General features: G+C 40.2%; 2 protein-coding genes across 7 annotated transcripts in view; both read right to left on the reverse strand.

Moving 5' to 3' along the window:
* Positions 1 to 17,811, reverse strand: part of DHRSX (dehydrogenase/reductase X-linked) — a 226,647-nt gene that overhangs the window by 174,609 nt on the left and 34,227 nt on the right. For 4 of the 6 annotated variants that reach the window (XM_043537755.1, XM_037899658.2, XM_037899650.2 and 1 more), the window contains exon 2: positions 8,313 to 8,420. The exons of the other annotated variants lie outside the window; for them this stretch is intronic. In XM_043537755.1, coding sequence (XP_043393690.1) covers positions 8,313 to 8,420 — 108 coding nt within the window. The remainder of the gene's footprint in view (positions 1 to 8,312; positions 8,421 to 17,811) is intronic. 6 annotated transcript variants of the gene reach the window in all.
* ZBED1 (zinc finger BED-type containing 1) overlaps positions 1 to 17,811 on the reverse strand; it is a 60,691-nt gene that overhangs the window by 8,643 nt on the left and 34,237 nt on the right. Inside the window, exon 2 of the transcript XR_006287832.1 lies at positions 8,313 to 8,420. The gene's annotated coding sequence lies outside the window, so the exon portion shown is untranslated. The remainder of the gene's footprint in view (positions 1 to 8,312; positions 8,421 to 17,811) is intronic.

Genomic DNA, 17,811 nt, shown 5'->3' on the forward strand with positions numbered 1-17,811 from the left:
CTGCCACTACTAAAACCACACAATTTAGTTCCTTTTAATTTGTCTGGGGGATTAGTCCTGGGGCCTTTGCATTTTGTTCACCCCAGGAAAATCTGTTCAGTTTTGGCTAGGTTACAAGCAATGGAAAAAATAGTCACTTCCACATGCTCAGCAGATATTTTTTTCGTTTTCTGAATATCCAAGCTACACGTGACACATTCCCAGCCCACAGCGATACTCTTTCATTGTCACCAAAAAACTACAAAGGGTTAAAGACAGGAAGCAACTGCTCCACTGAAATACTGTTTGGAAGATCCATTGGGGTGGGAACCAGACAATGAATTCTTGTCTCACTTTTTCCATGGACTAGTTTCAATATTCTGCTCACTTATAACCCTTATTATTGAGCAAGGCCTCATACTTCTACCTTAATAAACAAGTAGATAAAATGCTCCCTCATTTAAAAAATGTTAACTAAGATTTTGAAAGGTTTCACATGATCACTTTGGGCAGAACTGGGAGTAGACTTCATGTGTACCTAAATCTCGTCTACTTAAACATGCTGCCTCCTAGAATGAACATGCCAAATCTATGTGCTTGGCTATTGTGTTTGCAAAACAGATCTACTCCTGCATGCTCACCTTTAGAAAGCTCATTAAAATCCACAATTGAATGAGTCCTATATGTAAATGCAAAGCATCATCATCAAATAATTAGTAGCTAAGAGTCCTAACTTTCAGTCTCCTGCTTTAAGCACTGGGCTACAGTTCCCTTCAAGAGCCAGGAACACAACCTAGTTCTTATATTGTACTGCTGTCTAGCAAGTAGTTCTGTAACCCACTAGTAAAGTGGACAGTGCACACAAAGGAGAACAGCTACTACTGAGAGCGAATTTAAAATGTTCCAATGCGGTAGTAAATTCAGATTTTATTTTTAAAAGTCACCAATCAATATTTAAAAATCATACACACAAAGTCTATCGTCTGTTTTATGTAGGACCTAGACAAAAATACAAAATATGTTGCATCCTCTCACTGCAGACTCTTCAAACAGGTTACACTCTCAAAGCTGTGCAGAAGTCACCAGGAATGTTGATACTCAAAGAAAGGAAAGGTCATAACACTCTTAAGCACCATTTGAAATATCCTGATTGAAATGTCCTATAAAATGTAATAAGGATGAAACCAAAAAGGTTTTCTAAATTTGTAAAGGGTTCCAGAGAAATCAAGATAAGCAACCACAGAATATAATGGAGTATAATATCCTTTCAACAGAATTTTAAAAACACCCTATACACAGCCTTATGCACAGTGGCTGCTACATGCAATTTGGGGGACTTGATAGATTCCCTAATGTAGGACAGGATAGTTCCAGCACTTAGGATCACCACCTGCAGGAGCAGCTGCTCCAGGAAGGCAATCTCACATCAGACAGATGCTTAGACATGGGGCATGCAGCAGGAGCCTCAAGAGAAAGGATGAAAGCCCTAGGAGGCACAACACCCCCAGTAGTACATGCAGAGAGACAACAGCAAGGGAGCGCAGGTGGCCAGGGGTCCATACCCACAGTGAGATGCATTTACTGTGGTAGACAACATGAGTGGGTGAAGGAGAAGTGCCCCGCACTAGGAAAGCAGTGCTAGGAAAGTGACCAGTTGAACCATTTTAGCAGTGCGTGCAAGAGCAGAGGAAGGTCTCAGAAAGATTCAGTCAGGTTTGCACAAGAGGTGGATTGCACATCAGACAGCAGTGATGACATCATGTCTCTCTCCTTGACTCTAAGGAGCATATCAAGTCCTGACAGAGAGGCAACAAGGAACAAGACCAACACAATGTTATGAGGGAAACGGCCTGCACAACTCCAGGATCACGGAACCTCCTGCAGTGGGATTCCCCAGAATTAACTGGACTCGAACACATTCATTACAAAGAACAGGCACAATCTAATAATGTACAATGAGTGCATAATGCAACCCATAGAAAAATGTGATCCAATAATAACTAACTCAAACAATAACAGATGGTACCTACAGAAGTTTGTGGTGATGGATGGTAAGCTCCACAGACCCTTCTTGGAGAATACACCCATACAAGGCATGGATCTGATCAGGGTACAGATTCAGAGTTTTATAGCGGCAGTGCAACAAGACAGTGTAGATAATTTTAGAAGTATAGGAGGGATGTTTTCAAATGCGACGGGTGCCTTGAAGAAAAGCCCCTGGAAACAGACCCCAAAGTAGAACCTCTGTGCTTACCATGAAGGAAAATTCCAGTGGCACTAGGGAGTACACAAGGAGTTTGAAAGTCTGCAGAGCAAGGGTATCATAGTACCATGGTGGTGGCAAAGAAGCCATCAGTCAAACTGTGCATCTGCATAGACCCAATGCCACTGAACCAGACATTGGAAAGATGCCACTATACATGATGACATCTTGTCAGAACTTTCCAAAGCCAGAATCTTGACAGTCTGTGATATGAGGAATGGGTTTGGACACAGAAACCGGGACAGAGTTCGGCATGCCGACAACACTCGCAACACCATTTGGTTGCTATAGATGGATGCCCATGTCAATATGCATAAGGCCAGCATGAGAGATGTCCCGGAGAAGACTCACCCAGCATTGTTCCTAGATGGGTAGTGGTGTTAGCTAACACCCTGAGCAGGGCATATATACCCAGCATCAGCGAGTTGGAAGCAGAAGATTAGGACGCTGAGTCCTTTAACATGCTGTACTGTCTCCCAGTTTTAACAGTGAAACTGATGAAAATCAAACAGTCTATCTATGGAAAAGGACACCCAACTACAGGCAGTAAAAACAGCCATTCTACCAAAGCCAAGTACTAGTAGGAGCAGAACTATATTTTCGCATTAAAGATTAGCTGAGAGTGCAGGATGCAATCATATTTTGTGGACAAACAGCTGTTGTCTCTGCCTCATTACATAAGGACTTCATGCAAAAAATACATGCCTCGCACCTGGGTATTGACAGCTGACTTAAATGTGCCCTAGAATGTGTTTACTGGGTGGGAACAAATACACAACTCCGCTCCTTGATAGATGAGTGATGCCTGACGGTCATGTGATAAATGCCAGCAGAAAAAGACTCTTACCACATAAGTGGTCCATCTGACCATGGAAAAAGGTGGGAGCAGACTTATTTACCTTCAATGAAAACCAGTACTTGATTACAGTGAACTGCTATTTAAATTTTAGGCATGTCAGTGCCTTGCCTGACACAAGAAGCTAGTCAAACTGAGGGCCCCCTTTGCAAGATATGGCATTCTGAACATTGTATTCACCAACCATAGCCCCCAGTTTGCCCCAGAAAAATTCAAAGCAATTCACATGCAAATGGGAATTTGACCACCATACCTCCTCCCCAGCAGTTGACTCAATTGTGAAAACAGCTAAAAGACTGTTACACAAGGCTGTTTCTTCTGGTTCAGACCCCTTGTTAACATTTTTGGCACAGAAGAATACCCAATCAGAAGGGTCCCAAAACAGTCTGGCACAGGCATTGATGGGATGAAGAACCAAAACCCTGCTATCAATGAGAGGAGGTCTGTTGCAGTCAAAAGGATGGAAACACCACTGAGAAGAGATGTCCAACAATCAGAGAATGCAGGCACTAGAGTACGGCAGATCAGCTTAGGACCTACCGGCCCTAGAGACAGGCATCCCTGTGTAGATCCAGCCATTAAGGGAGACACCAGAAAGGTTGTGTGTGTGTAAAAATAGAGAGTGATAGCTGGATCTCTTGTAGCCTTCACTGTAGCGCAACTATTACAGTAAAATATTAAAGTGAGATCATTACTAGGCAATTGTTTTTCAGCGCTCATAAGAGAATTAGAAAACAAGCTCTCAAATATGAAATACTGCTCAACTCTAACTCTACTGTGCAAACCATCCAAACAAAATATGCCTCATTTAGGAAGAGAAATGCTTTCCTGCACATATTAGAACTCAAATATCTCTCAGCAACAATCTAGAGTGAGAGGAGACACGGTGTCATATATAAATTTTTGTAATTGAAATGAAATCAAACTATCTTTGAAAATGAAAAACTGCACCCCCGAGATAGGATTTAATTATCCTCTTAAAGTCACCTTTGTAGTTTTAACATACTGTATTCGAATTGACTGATTTAGAGCATAAGGAGTCTAACTTAAAAATTGGAAACCAGACAAAACAGAAAGAGATGACAAAGATATTTGTTTTCTCGGTTGCAGCTGGACTTGAAAGGGTCTCAAATAAGTGCTGGGTTTCTCGGTGGAATTTTATTAATCTGTAACAAAATTTGAGGCTCCAGCAGGTTAAGTGTATTTATAGAGTGACTGCTTCTTTTGTACAGTATGGGCCTGATTTTCCACTACCTTGCGTTTTCAGCTGTGCCCAACGGGCACAGAATGCTGCCAAATCAGAACTTTTCACTGATGGTGCAAAGCTGTGGAGAATGAGAGCTTTTATATTAGATGTTAAAGATATTATAGCTTTTATATTAGATGTTATATTTTATATTAGATATTGCCACACAAATCAAAAGTTGCCACTTCCTTTAGTACCACCAGCCCTTACAAAGGGAGAAATTCAAAAATAGATATTTGTAATTCCAAACTAGAACAGCAAGCCCAGTTATTCAGTAACTAGTGCCTGCCATAGGTAAGGCGAGTTCTAACTTCCATTCCAAAACCCCTTTTTTCAGGTGCTCATCATTTTTGGATACAAATTCTTTTTGATCTAAAGTTGTCCATGCTTGGACTCAGTGAATGGAATGTTCTGCAAGTTTGAACCCGGGCTAAGATTGAGCTGATCTGCAGCATCCTGGGGCTTCTCTGAAGCTGGTTTCATGATCCAGAATCTCAGCTTCCATTAAACAGTTCAGTTTACAGATGTAATGGTTAAGAAGAAAACTTAAAAAATGTGACTCATGTAACTGATGAAGAGATGCTTACAGAGAATCTGGAACAATAACTCTGAGTAGTGTGAACTGCCCAATTCCTGTCATTAAGAAGCTAACTCAGAGGCTAGGGATAATTTAAAGGGTCACAACTGGTAACTGTTCGTTCCTCATGTAAGAAAGGAGGAATCACAAAGCTACAAGATTTACTGCGTGTGATGTCTCATTTAAGTGCTACAAAGGGTGGTGTTTTAGAGTTACCGCTACTTATGCTCTGGTTTGAACAAAGTTGGTTCAGTTTTGTTTTGAATTATGGGTGTGAAAATGTATATGAGTTGGATGGAAGGACAGGGGTGGGGAAGAACACTCAACTGTTCCCATATATGCTAAATGGAATTTTTTTCACATAGGTAACAGCTCAAAATAGAATCACTATGCTAAGCTTGTTTTATTAACTCACTGAGATTTAAGGAAGAGGCCAACTTAAAGTTCTAAGTGTTTAAAGTCAGAATTTTTAACACATGCACAGCAAAATATTTCTTTATTCATTCTAAAGCTGAAACACCCAGGGGGCATGGCAGGTGTTAAAGCACATAAACTTTGAATCAGTCTAAACTCTGGCTCACAATTTGAGGTGACCTAATTTCTAACAGTAGTAGGGAAGCCATAGCAGCATAGGTGGCTGCTCCTCATGGAACATGGTCGAGTAGCTGCCATGCGATGAAAGCAAGTTCAGGTATGTCAACCCCTGCTTCAATCACACCTCTCGATTGCAGAGTAGACATACCCAATGTGATTCTGTCTCCTAATGGCTGGACCACATAGAAGTTTATGAACCCAGACCTTTGAGCTGACAAAATTGAGTCTTTTAGCTCAGGAACCAGAGGCTCATGCTTTTAGATCCAGAGATATAATTCCTGCTGCAGATAACCCTCCCAAGGGTGTCCTATTACATTATATTGAGATTTCACATGAGATGAACTACACCGCTATAGTTATACCAGTAAAACTCACTGTGTAGACACTCTTATTCAGAATTACAGTAACCTTTTATTCAGTGTAACTGAATTTGTACATTAACAGTGTTATTCTATACATCTGTTAGTCTATAAGGTGCCACAGGACTCTTTGCCGTTATTCCAAATAACTCCAAATTTGGAGTTATACTAGTATAATTGTACCAGTATAGTAATGCTGATAATACAGATATGCCCAAAGTCTGCTCCCACTGAAGACGTTAGGACTTTTGCTATTTACTTTAATGGGAGCAGATGGGAGCCCGTAATAAGGCCATGGCATACAGGACAGCTGTTTCAGACAGCAGGAACTACAGAAAAAAACAGTGGAAGTATGTGGAAAAGCTTCTCTGGGGTCACAGATATATTGAGAATAAGGTCTAATAATTAAGCATTTTAGTATCAAGGTCTGGGGTGAAATCCTGGAGCCATTGAAGCCAATGGCAAAACCCTCATTGACTACCCAGGGGTCAAGTTTTTCCCCACACTATCTAGTGTTCATGTCTCTTTTTTAACCCCTACAGATTTCTCTATCCCCAAAAGATATTAAAAAATTATGCAGAACTCCAGTTTGCTGCAGAAGGTGGAGTAGCCATTATAGATCAAAATTGGGGAATAAAGACAGGAAATCAGAACGGGGTGGGGGGGGGTAGGGATGCCGGAACAATTTATATAGTGGGGGTTCTGAGAGCCATTGAACCAAACCCTATCTATAACAGAAACCCCTTCAAGCCAGGTGGAGCAACAGCACCTCCAACACCCATAGTTCCAGCACCGACTCCTGGGATTCTGTTGAGGTTCTTATATTGCCCCCATCACCATGGTATGTCAGCACATGATGGACTCCACTTGTTACCAGTCAATAGCTTCCTTTGCAGTTGTCACACACATTTCTGTGAGGGGGTCAATTGGTCCTCTAACACTCTCTCTGGCCATGCACCCGGGTAGATGCATTGCCCCCTCTCCTCCTTCCTCTGGGCAGAAATGTCACTGCACTGCCAAATAGGGCAAAGCTCGCCTGTCAGAGTGACTGCTGAGTCTGCTGAGGGGGCCTCTCCCTTCTGGAGGGCTCCCTGGATGCAGAACCCATCCAGGCTGTGAAGCTCTGATTGGGCTCCATGCTTGGGTCAGGATTTGGCTCAGATATTGCACTTGATTGAAGTGCAGTTCTACCTTAAATGATGTAAAATTATTTTGAAAACAAAAACAAAAGTGTGTTTTTAAATTTCCTAAATAAAGGGGAGAAAAAATGACACAGGAATTGGGTTTTTTTGAGTAAAGTTTTTGCAGTTCACCTTAAAAATACATAAAGATACTTTGAGTGCAACAGAAACAGTGACAGCATTAGATAGAATACAGTAGCACCAGGTTGTGTTTTCAGATGCTTGATTTTGACTTTTAAAATGTGTCTGACTAGGTTCTTCTCTGCATTACCCTGTGCTAAGCCAGAGTAACTCCCTTAATGTTAATGGAGTTACTCTGCATTCCCACCAGCATGACTGAGAACAGACTGATCCACCACTGCTAGTAGCTTTTCACTCTTAATAAAGTCATATTTTCCATTTGAATAAAGTTAAATTTCTGGATTGCTGAAGTATTATTAAACACAAATAGAATAATCTTGTAATAGTTCTAAATTACATTATTTTAAATTAAAATCTTGTGGGTTAGCAACAGGAAAAGATTAGGTCATATACTGTAGTGTTTTAAACATTATCTAATTGAAAAAAAAAAATCCAAGAAAACCCCAGAACTGGAGTGAAAGATGACTCAAAATCTTCACTGATATTTTTATGTGTGGATAAGTCAATGTTTGCATTGCTTAGAACAATTTTCCTAACTTCTTTTGAGTTACACTATATGGGACAAAACATGAACCACCATACACCAAAAAATACCTTTAAATTTTTTATAATATTTCCTCTTAATGTAGAATGGACACCTTAAAAAGTTTTACAGTCTCCCACATCCTAAGTAGAGGGAATACCTGCTCATAACAGTAGTACTTTGCCTAAAAATCAGTAAAAAGGACATTTTAAAGTGTGCCCACTGTACAATGCATTTCAAATTACCGTGCTCAAGTGTGTGTTTATATATATGTGTTCATACTGACTGCTTTTTGCATGAAATATTCAGAGGGGCTAAATATTAGAACTCCTACAAAAGAGATCTGTGTAAGCTCTTTGGAACAGGGACCATCTACCACTCTGTGTTTGTACAGGACCTACCACCATGGGGCCCCACTCTTGGTTGGCCCAAGGCACTGCCGTAATAAACATTTTAAATAACATAAGGCTTGGCAGGATTTGGCTCCATAACAACCAGGCATATGTTTAGTTATACTGATGGAGAGATATTTCTTTAAGATTTTGGTCCCTCAGGCACAATATACATTTGTATTGACAAAATAATGACAGTACCTATTATAACGTGCATGCCAAGTCTTGCCAAATGCTTCACAGTATGATAACCAATTCCTTTAGCACCTCCAGTCACTATGGCAACATTTCCATTTTGTGTAGGGAAAACTACATGAAGAGAAAAAAATAACTCATTAATTCACGATAGCAATACAGATAAGGCTATAAGGTACATATTATAAATATATACATACATTTAATGGATCACTCAACTTTGGCCAATAAAAAATGCAACAACAAATCTGGTGGGCAATAAACGGAACGTAACACTTACCTTTATCATCCACAGTATAATTTTCTAGTATTAATAGTTCATAAAAGACTGTGGTTGATGACACACAAATGATAGATGTCCAATTAGAAAAATGTAGTAATTTCTATTTGCATGCATTCTGTTGTTATTGTTGTTGTCCTGCAACAATCTGTCCTTTAAGAATTTTGGCTTAACTATTTCTATTGTCTAAAGACAGCATGGCAGCTGTTACAAGTCAATTTACAGGCTGTTTATTCAGTCAAACATGCATACAGGGATAATATAAGAATTTTTCAGTAAGCAGCATGATATCCTTCAGACCCTTTGGGAAGGGGCTCTGCATTTGCTTCCCCAATAATATGGAGCAAAATCACTAATAAGCTGAACAAGAAAAACTGTAAAAACAAAATTCCTGATGTCCACTTCCCAAAATTTCTGCAGCCCTGTCTACAGAATATAAAAATATTAAAAACATATAAAAACATATGCCCCTGAGAAAATGTGAGAGTTTATCGGTTTTAGTCAATATTTTGTTCATTATGAGCAGAACTGTGCAACTCTTACTCATGTAAGTACATAAGAACAGCTATACTTGGTCAGACCTTGGTCCATCTTGCCCAGCGTCCTGTCTCCCAACAGTGGCCCATACTAGAGCTTCAGGGGGAGTGTACACAACAAGACAATTATGGAGTGATCCACTGCTGTCTTCTACTCTTGGCTTCTGACAGTCAGAGGGTTAAGGTCACTCCAAGCATGGGGTTGTGTCCCTGACCATCTTGGCTAATACCCATTGATGGACCTATCCTCCATTAATGTATCCAGTTATTTCATAAACCCAGTTATACTTCTGACCATCACAGCATCCCATAACAATGAGTTCCCCAGGTTAGTTGTGTGACAAAAGTAATTCCTGCTGTTTGTATTAAACCTGCTGCCTATTCATTTCATCAGGTGACCTCTGGTTTTTGTGTTGTTTGAGAGGGTAAATAATGCTTCTCTAATAATGTTTTCTACACCATTAATGATTTTATAGATCTCTATAATGTCATCCACCCCCTTAGTCATCTCTTTTCTAAGATGAACAGCACTAATCTTTTTAGTCTCTCCTTATAGGGAAACTGTTCCATAATCCATCCGTAATCGTCTTTGTTACCCTTCTCTGAACCTTTTCCCCTTCCATTATATCCTTTTTGAGATGGGGCAATGAGAAGCGGACACAATATTCAAGGTGTGGGCGCACCATGGATTTATATAGTGTCGTCATGTTTTCTGTCTTATTTTCTATCGTTTTCCTAATAGATCCTAATATACTGTTAGCATTTTTGATCACTGCTGCACATTCAGCAGAATTTTTCAGAGAACTATCCATGGTAATGCCAAGATCTCTTTCTTCGGTGTTTAAAGCTCATTTAGAACCCATCATTGTACATCTATAGCTGGGATTATTTTTTCCAATGTGCATTCATTTGCACCTCTCAATGCTGTATTTCATCTGTCATTTTGTTGCCCAGTCAGCCAATTTTGTGATATCCCTCTGTAACTTTTCACAGGCTGCTTTGGACTTACATATCTTCAATAATTTTTATTGTCTGTAAACCTTGCCACCTCAGTTTTCACTGTTTCCAGATCATTAATGAATATGTCGAACAGCAGAGGTCCCAGTACAGAACCTTGGGGGACCCCATTGTTCACCTCTCCATTGTGAAAACTGACCATTCATTCTTACCCTTGTTTCCTATCTTTCAACCAATTACTGATCCATAAGAGGACCTTCCCTCTTATCTCAGGGTTACATAGTTTCCTTAATAGCCTTTGGTGAGAGACCTTGTCAAAGTCCTTCTGAAAATCCAAGTACACTTTATTGACTGGATCCCCCTTGTTGACTCTCTCAAAGAATTCTAACAGACTGTGAGGCATGATTTCCCTTTACATAAACCAGGTTGACTCTTCCTCAACACACCATGTTTATCTGTGTGTCTGATAATTCTGTTCTTTACTATCGTTTCTACCAATTTACCTGGTACTGAAGTTAGACTCACTACCCTGTAATGGCCAGGATCCCCTTTAGCTATCTTCCAGTCATCTGCTACAGAGGCTGATTTCAGCGACAGGTTATGCAGTACAGTTGATAGTTCTGCAATTTTATATTTGAGTTCCTTTGGAATTCTTGGGCAAATACCATCTAGGCCTGGTGACTTATTTCTGTTTAGTTTACCAGTTTGCTCTAAAGCCTCTTCTATTGACACATCAATTTGGGACTCCCTGAGTAACTGTCCACTCATGTAAATAAGGGGCACACAATCAGGTCTAAGAGTTAAGGTTGAAATTACAGCTGGAGTGAGCACTGAGTAGTCTACTAAATTTTCTATTCCAGAAGCCTTTTTCAGGTGTTTATTACTTTGCTAAGCTTTTACCTTTTTGGCTGATATTTTCCAGATCTGCTCTCTCCATGAGGACACTTGAAAATAAATGTTGAGCAAAAATACCTCTGCAGTTTTTGAAAATAAGAGAGTGAATTAAAAAAAAAAGATTTTTCTAGAATGAAATAAGAAATTGCAACTTTTCTATGAACAGCTCTTGTGCCTAAACAAGACAAGGCAGAAATTTGTAATTTGGCAAAGAAATAATCTCTTGGCCAGATGTGTTCCTTTCAGCCATCCAGTGAAAATACAGTTTGACTTAGCAGAATCATTAGAGTTGCTAAAAAGGAATAACAATAACGGTTTATTAAATATCAGCCTTATCACACTATGTGGGCTTGTAACTTGTGTGGCATTTTGGACTCTATCAAAATGCTGTGGTAAACTCTGTCTCATTCAATGTACAGGTGCATATAGTAGAAGGTAGTATGATCACTGAAGGTGCAAATGAAAGGAGGAAGGTGGCCAAAGCCAAAGATGAATGATTTCTTTGTAACATGACACAGCATTGACAAGTGCCACTCTGAAACAATAGATGAAATGGCTGAGGACAACAATTTGGAGGTGGACTACAACATAATGGATCAAGGGAACAAGAAGGAGCCCAGTGCTTATGGGACTTTGACAAGCAGGAAGAATACAGAAAATGCACGAACAACAAAAAGATCCTGCCGCAAAGCAGCTTTCAGCACAGAATCAAGGGGCCTGATTCTCCAGTGTATTGTTCCAATTTCACACCAGTGACTTTAGTGGGGCCATTCACATACCTAAAGTTAAGCATGTGTTTAAGCACTTTGCTGGATCAGGGCCTAAGTTCCTTAAAATTAATTTCAGTTGAAGAATTTTGGAAATCTTTTAGTTCCAACATTTCAAAACTTTCACAAAGAAACAATAACTAACTCTTTCTAAGCTAATATTCCTTAGCCCAAATAAGCCTGTGTTTCAAGATCTATTTCTTAGGATTTTCCCCAGGGGTTGGGTATGAGTTGGGATAAGAAGCATTAGGATTTTATTGATGATGGGGGCAAGATGATCCATTTGTAGACAGTGCTACAATTATATGCATGTGTAAAGAGAAATGCACTTACAGGGCACAAACATGTGTATGTGCCTACTTAATGGGCACATTTGACAAAGTTAGATAAATAAGAATTCATTAAATAGGAATGTACATTGAAAATAGCCCACAGTAGAGGTAAATACATCGCAATCCAAGACAACTTCTATGAAGAGTGATGAGGGAAGCCTACACAAATGCAGACTGTTTTTTTTTCTCTCATTTCCTTTTTATTCCACAACTGTCTGTTCAGTATATTCAGGCTTATTCCATTTTCATTCCTTCTCTGTACTGATATTTGCAGTTTCAACTGTAGTGATTCTCAAAAAAAAAAAATCCTTAGATAGGACTGCTTTCCATCAGCCCCAAGTATATTATCTTCCACCTCCTCTCACTCTAAATATGTCTCCTGCTTCCTTCCCCTTCTCCCCATGTCCCCCCTTTCAACCTACTACTTTTTTGTATATCTCAGATACATATCCCCATCACTTATTTCAATGACCTAAATCATTAGTTTTGTTCACTGCATCTGACTTTGCTACGTTTTAGTAGAAGTAGAAGTCACTGAGAATGAGGTGGTTGTGAAGAGAGGAAAATGGAGGAGCAAAGTCAGAAAAGTGATAGATGCTGGATGCATGATGAGGAAGAGAAGCTGATGGAGTGGTGTTTAATGCTGGAGGAATGGGAAAGGAAAAACCCAACCCTCTCACAGAACTGGGTTTATAAAGTTGACAGGCCAATCATCAGGCCCAGTCATCACTCAATCCACAAAGGTACTTAGATACTTAAACCCCAGACTTAGGTGCCTAAATCTCAGGTTTAGGCACTTAAGGCACAGTTTTAGGCTCCACTGCTATCCACAAAACTCCTGCTGAACCCTGTAGGTGCCTCAACTCACTCAGTGCCTAAGTTTTCAGGGTAAAAGTTCCCTCAACGCCTATGTTTCTGCATGTGCACCTTCACTGCTGCCTCCCTCTAGGTGTCTGGACACCTGTCTCCCACCTAGGCCCCAAAGCAATCCATGATGTCTCTTATCTGTCCTGTCTTAAAAAGTCATTGAGCCTGAGGAGGCAGGGGGTGATTCTCTAGCCTAATGGTTAGGGTATAGTGAGTACTATCCCCCTGCTCCAATTACTCTTTCATTATTTATCCACAGTGGAACACTTAGAACAAAATAGATTGAGGAAGCCCTACATCAGAACGTCACATAGCTCAGTGGTTAGAGAACTCTCCTGAGTGGTGGGAGACCCCTGTTCAAATCCTTTCTCCCTCGTGGGGGGAGACTGTACCTCTTCCACATCCCAGGAGAGTACTCTAACTACTGGTCTAAACGTTATAAGGTGGGCACCACCATCTCCTCCTCCAGCTGTTTTGTGTGGAGTGCAGCAGGCACCTAAGGCATTCCCGCAAGAAAGGCCATAGGTGCCTGAGGATAAGTCTACACTGCAGTTGCGCACCTGGGGCTGGCCCTTGCCAGCTGACTTGAACCCACGGGGCTCAGACTAAGGGGCTGTTTAATTGTGGTGTAGACATTCAGGCTTGGCTGCAGACCTGAGACCAAAACATCTACACTGCAATTAAACAGCCCCTTAGTCTGAGACTGAGAGCCTGAGTCAGCTGGCACAGTCCACCCATGGGTTTTTAATTGCAGTGTAGACATACAGATGGGTTCCCTTTCATGGATGGCTAGCAGAGATGGGTACCTTCCTGCAGTCTGGACTTAGGTGCTTATCTCAGAGAGAGGAGGGGCATAGCACATGCTCCTCTCATTGGTATCCCCCATTGGCTAGCTTAGCAGCTGCCTGCCTAATGTTCTGGCTTTTGTGGATTGCATTATTACCTAATTGCTCCACTTGTGTCACAAACCTTAGATGGAAGAGCATAGGCCTTGATTAACTACATCTAGGTAAAAAGTACAGTGCCTTGACTCCACTATGATTTACAATGAGAAAGCAATCTCAGTATTAAAAGCACACCTATTTTTTCAGTGAAGACCTGGTCTTAGTTTCCAGAATAGATCTCGGCTTAAAAGAGTCTTCATGTGTTGGGAGACTAGGTTATTGTGTGTGACACCATGATCTAGGTATTGCTCAAAGCTGGAGAAGACCTCTTGTGGGAAGGTGTTGCTCTTTCTCAGTTTGTGTTGCTACACAGGAGAAATCCTCCTTGACAGTGTTTGTATCTTACTTTAAGCATTTCAAATATCTCTCAGATCCTGAAGAGATGAGCCAGATTCTGCTCTCATTTGCAGAGATGTAACTCCTGAGTAACTCCATTAACTTCAATTAAGTCACTAATGATTTACACTAGTGGTAATGAGATCAAAATCTGACCAAATATCTTGTTGGTAATTCCCCTTCAGGTTCAAAAACATTCATTATTCCACATAGTCTTTAAGCCAATCACACCAGTTTAAAACCATTAGACAGTTCCAATCTATTTCTCTGGAAGGACTCACTCGGGCTCATAATTTTTGCTATGAAATATGTAAAGTGAGATCCATATTCTTGCAACATAAATCATTTTTCTAGAGTCCCTTCAAATGTCCTGCTAAAAATATGTGTGCAATCACTATAAACCTATAGAAGTAAACCAGACATTAGCAGCTTTATAACTAATCATTGGCAAATTTTCAACTTTTCTGTGTGAAAATAAAATTAATCAAAATAAAATAACGGCATTAAATTAACTATTTGCACTGCCAAAATGCATTGTTTAAATTTAAGGAAATAACCCTTAAAATGCCAGTCACACTCAAGATGCAAGGTCACAGCAGTTGCATTGTCTTTAGACTACAACTTTTTGAGGCAAAATCGTACAAGTTTATCATGGAGAACAAACTGTATCTAATACAGCACTTTATTAAGCTTTTTTCCCCTAATCCAAGTTCTTTCTGGACTGGTATAAATTGGACTATTACAAAACCCACAGACACTGAAGTATAATTCCTTTATTGTTCACTGTTCCATTAAATCATGTCAACGCCATTAAAGATTAATACTTTAAATAATTGACCCTAACAGTGGGGTTTTTATTGATTTATTTATTTGGCTAAGTGAATAATGTACATGCAAATAATGGGCCTGCAGGTAACTGGTAGAGACAGAAAAGAAAGGTGAATATTTAGTCTGATGACATCAGGTATCAAGTTCAGAGTTGTTTTCATATAGCAACGCTCATGTTGAAAGGAAGGTGAATAGATGGGTGTTGTTGCCAGACACAATATAATTCAATGTGACACAGCACAGCACAATCAAGTTTTTCAAGTTGGGTAAAGGAAACAGTATAGTGAGCTCAGCCAACTACAATATTATTCCCTAGTTTTTCTCATCCTAAACACTCAGATACTTTTCCTACATTTTTATCTACATGGCTAAGTTAACAGTGCAGAGCTTAAAAGCATCTTCACCAACTTTAAAATGCTATATTACAAAAAAGAATTCATCTGCACTGCTATTCCTGATTGTAATCATCTGGCTACTGGATAATTCTGTCCAAATGACAGTTCTTAGAAAGGAAGCTAAGGCAGGCATCTATTCAGGTTGTGTTATAACAAGGTCCCAATAGTTTTTTAGCCCTTGTAGAAAGCTAGTAAATAGAACCAAGGGAAAAAATAATTATTCCAATGCTTAGAAAAAACACACCCATTTGCCAATGGCAAGTGCAAATCACTCTTCGTGGGGGCTTAAGCCTTCAGCCTGTATGCAATTTAAACTTTCATTAAAAGAAAGAAAAGTTCCTAGCCCATGGTTGTGAGGACATGCCAAATGTAATCTTCCAGCCTGAGTCTGCAGACAGTTCCTATGCCTCTTCTGCCTGTCATCATTTTGCCAAGCAGCAACAAAGTATAGTCCATAAGATTTGAGGTGGCTTTGGTCCCACTATTTAGAAACCTGTGGGCAGTTGTGAATCATGGGCAGAACGGTGAGCAGCAGAGGTTGGCACTGGAGGTTTTTATGGCAGAAGAGGCAAAGAAGTGTAGGCTGAGGGCTAGGGAGACTAGCAGAAACTTCTTTCTTCCTCTCCCTTGTAGCTACCAAGAGGCTGTGGCAGAAGCTGGTGGAGATGTGTCTCGGTTAAGGATGGAGGTTGAAGGGAGGCTTGCACATCACTATGCACTATTCTCGCGTTATGCCAGAGGTGGCAAATTTTGCTGAACAGTAATGTTTCTGTCACGTGGACAAATGCCAACTAACTCCTTTACAGCTGTAAGAGAATGAAGGAATTTGTAGCCATGCCTCCAGATGTGACAGGCTTGCAGAGCACAAACACCACTGCACCATCTTGCTCCCGAAAAGTAACAGAAGACCACTGTACTAAAGGGATTCCTGGAGGTATCTGCAGCCATAGCTTGCCACAGGAAAAGCACTTGACAAAAAACTAACACTCAGCCTAGTGAAATAAGGACAAGGAGTAGGAGGTGTTGCTAAAAGTGTGAAGAAAGCCTGGTAACTACCTACCGTACATTGCAAATCAGCACCTTATATGCTAAAGGTTTTCAGAAATTTGCTGAAAAGGTGAAGAAAGAAAATTTGATACTAACACCAAGAAGTAACCGCTCCCTTCATAAGCATTTATCAAAACAGTCCATTTAACAGTCATTTCTTTTCTTACGTGAGGAAATACAATCCCAAGTACACAGAAAGAGATACAGGCTCTATTTGCCTTTTATACATTGCCCTGCTTACTTTGCATTTCTCCTTTTATTTACCTACGATATCGGCACTTTGTGGGCCTGGTTCTTTTCCACTTTATCCTGATGTAAATCAGGAGTAACTCTGAGGTTAGTGATGTTATACAGGTGTATCTTTCAAGCAGAAATATCATCTAGTTTCCTCTTGAACATACCATACTGATGCTGTCTCCCCCAACCAGGCCCTTTTGATAAAGTGTAACCACGTATATATTGTACACATTAAGTGAAATTATTTTATGTAAAACTTCTCTTTGCTCTGCAAGTCATGTCCTCATGTAATTATATTTTTCCCATTGTAAAAATAGGAGTTGAAGAGCAGGCTTGGTCCCAGGTGATATAACATGGGGTAATGGGATCATCTCTGCATAATGACGTGCCCAGAAACCCAGCGATTGCCACATTTTACAAATCAAACAACAAATAAAATAAAATGTATCATCAATATCAGGAAATGCTGTCTTGCTCTGAGATCCATTATGACTAAGGGTATGTCTACACTGCAGCTGGGAAAGTGCCTCCCAGCCTGGACGGACAGACACACACGAGCTCTGCTTGAGCTAACACACTGCAAATAGCAATGTGAGCGGTGGGGCAAGCGAGCTATCATTATACAGACCCAGGAGGTCAGACAGGCTTGTGCTGCCGCCAGTGCTGCAGTGTCCATATTACTATTTTTAGAACACTAGCTCAAGCAGAGCTAACACCTCTGTCTACCTGAGCTAGGAAACATGCTCCCAGATGTAGTGCAGACATACCGGGATCACACAGTAAGCTGCACTAAGCTAAAATACAACACTTTCCTAGCTCTTTTTCTCAGAAATCTCATAGCACTTTACAAATGTTAAGACTCATAATACTTCTGAGGTAAATGCTATCATTGCCATTTTTCAGATGTAGAAATTGAGGCACAGCGTGATTAAATGACATGCCTAATGCTGCACGGTAGAAATCCATGACAGAACCAGGAATACAGCCGGCCGACTATCTATAATTTAGCAAAAAGAAAAGGAGGACTTGTGGCACCTTAGAGACTAACAAATTTATTTGAACATAAGCTTTCATGAGCTACAGCT

This window comes from Chelonia mydas, chromosome 1 (genome assembly GCF_015237465.2).
Source record: "Chelonia mydas isolate rCheMyd1 chromosome 1, rCheMyd1.pri.v2, whole genome shotgun sequence".
Lineage (NCBI taxonomy): Eukaryota > Metazoa > Chordata > Testudines > Cheloniidae > Chelonia > Chelonia mydas.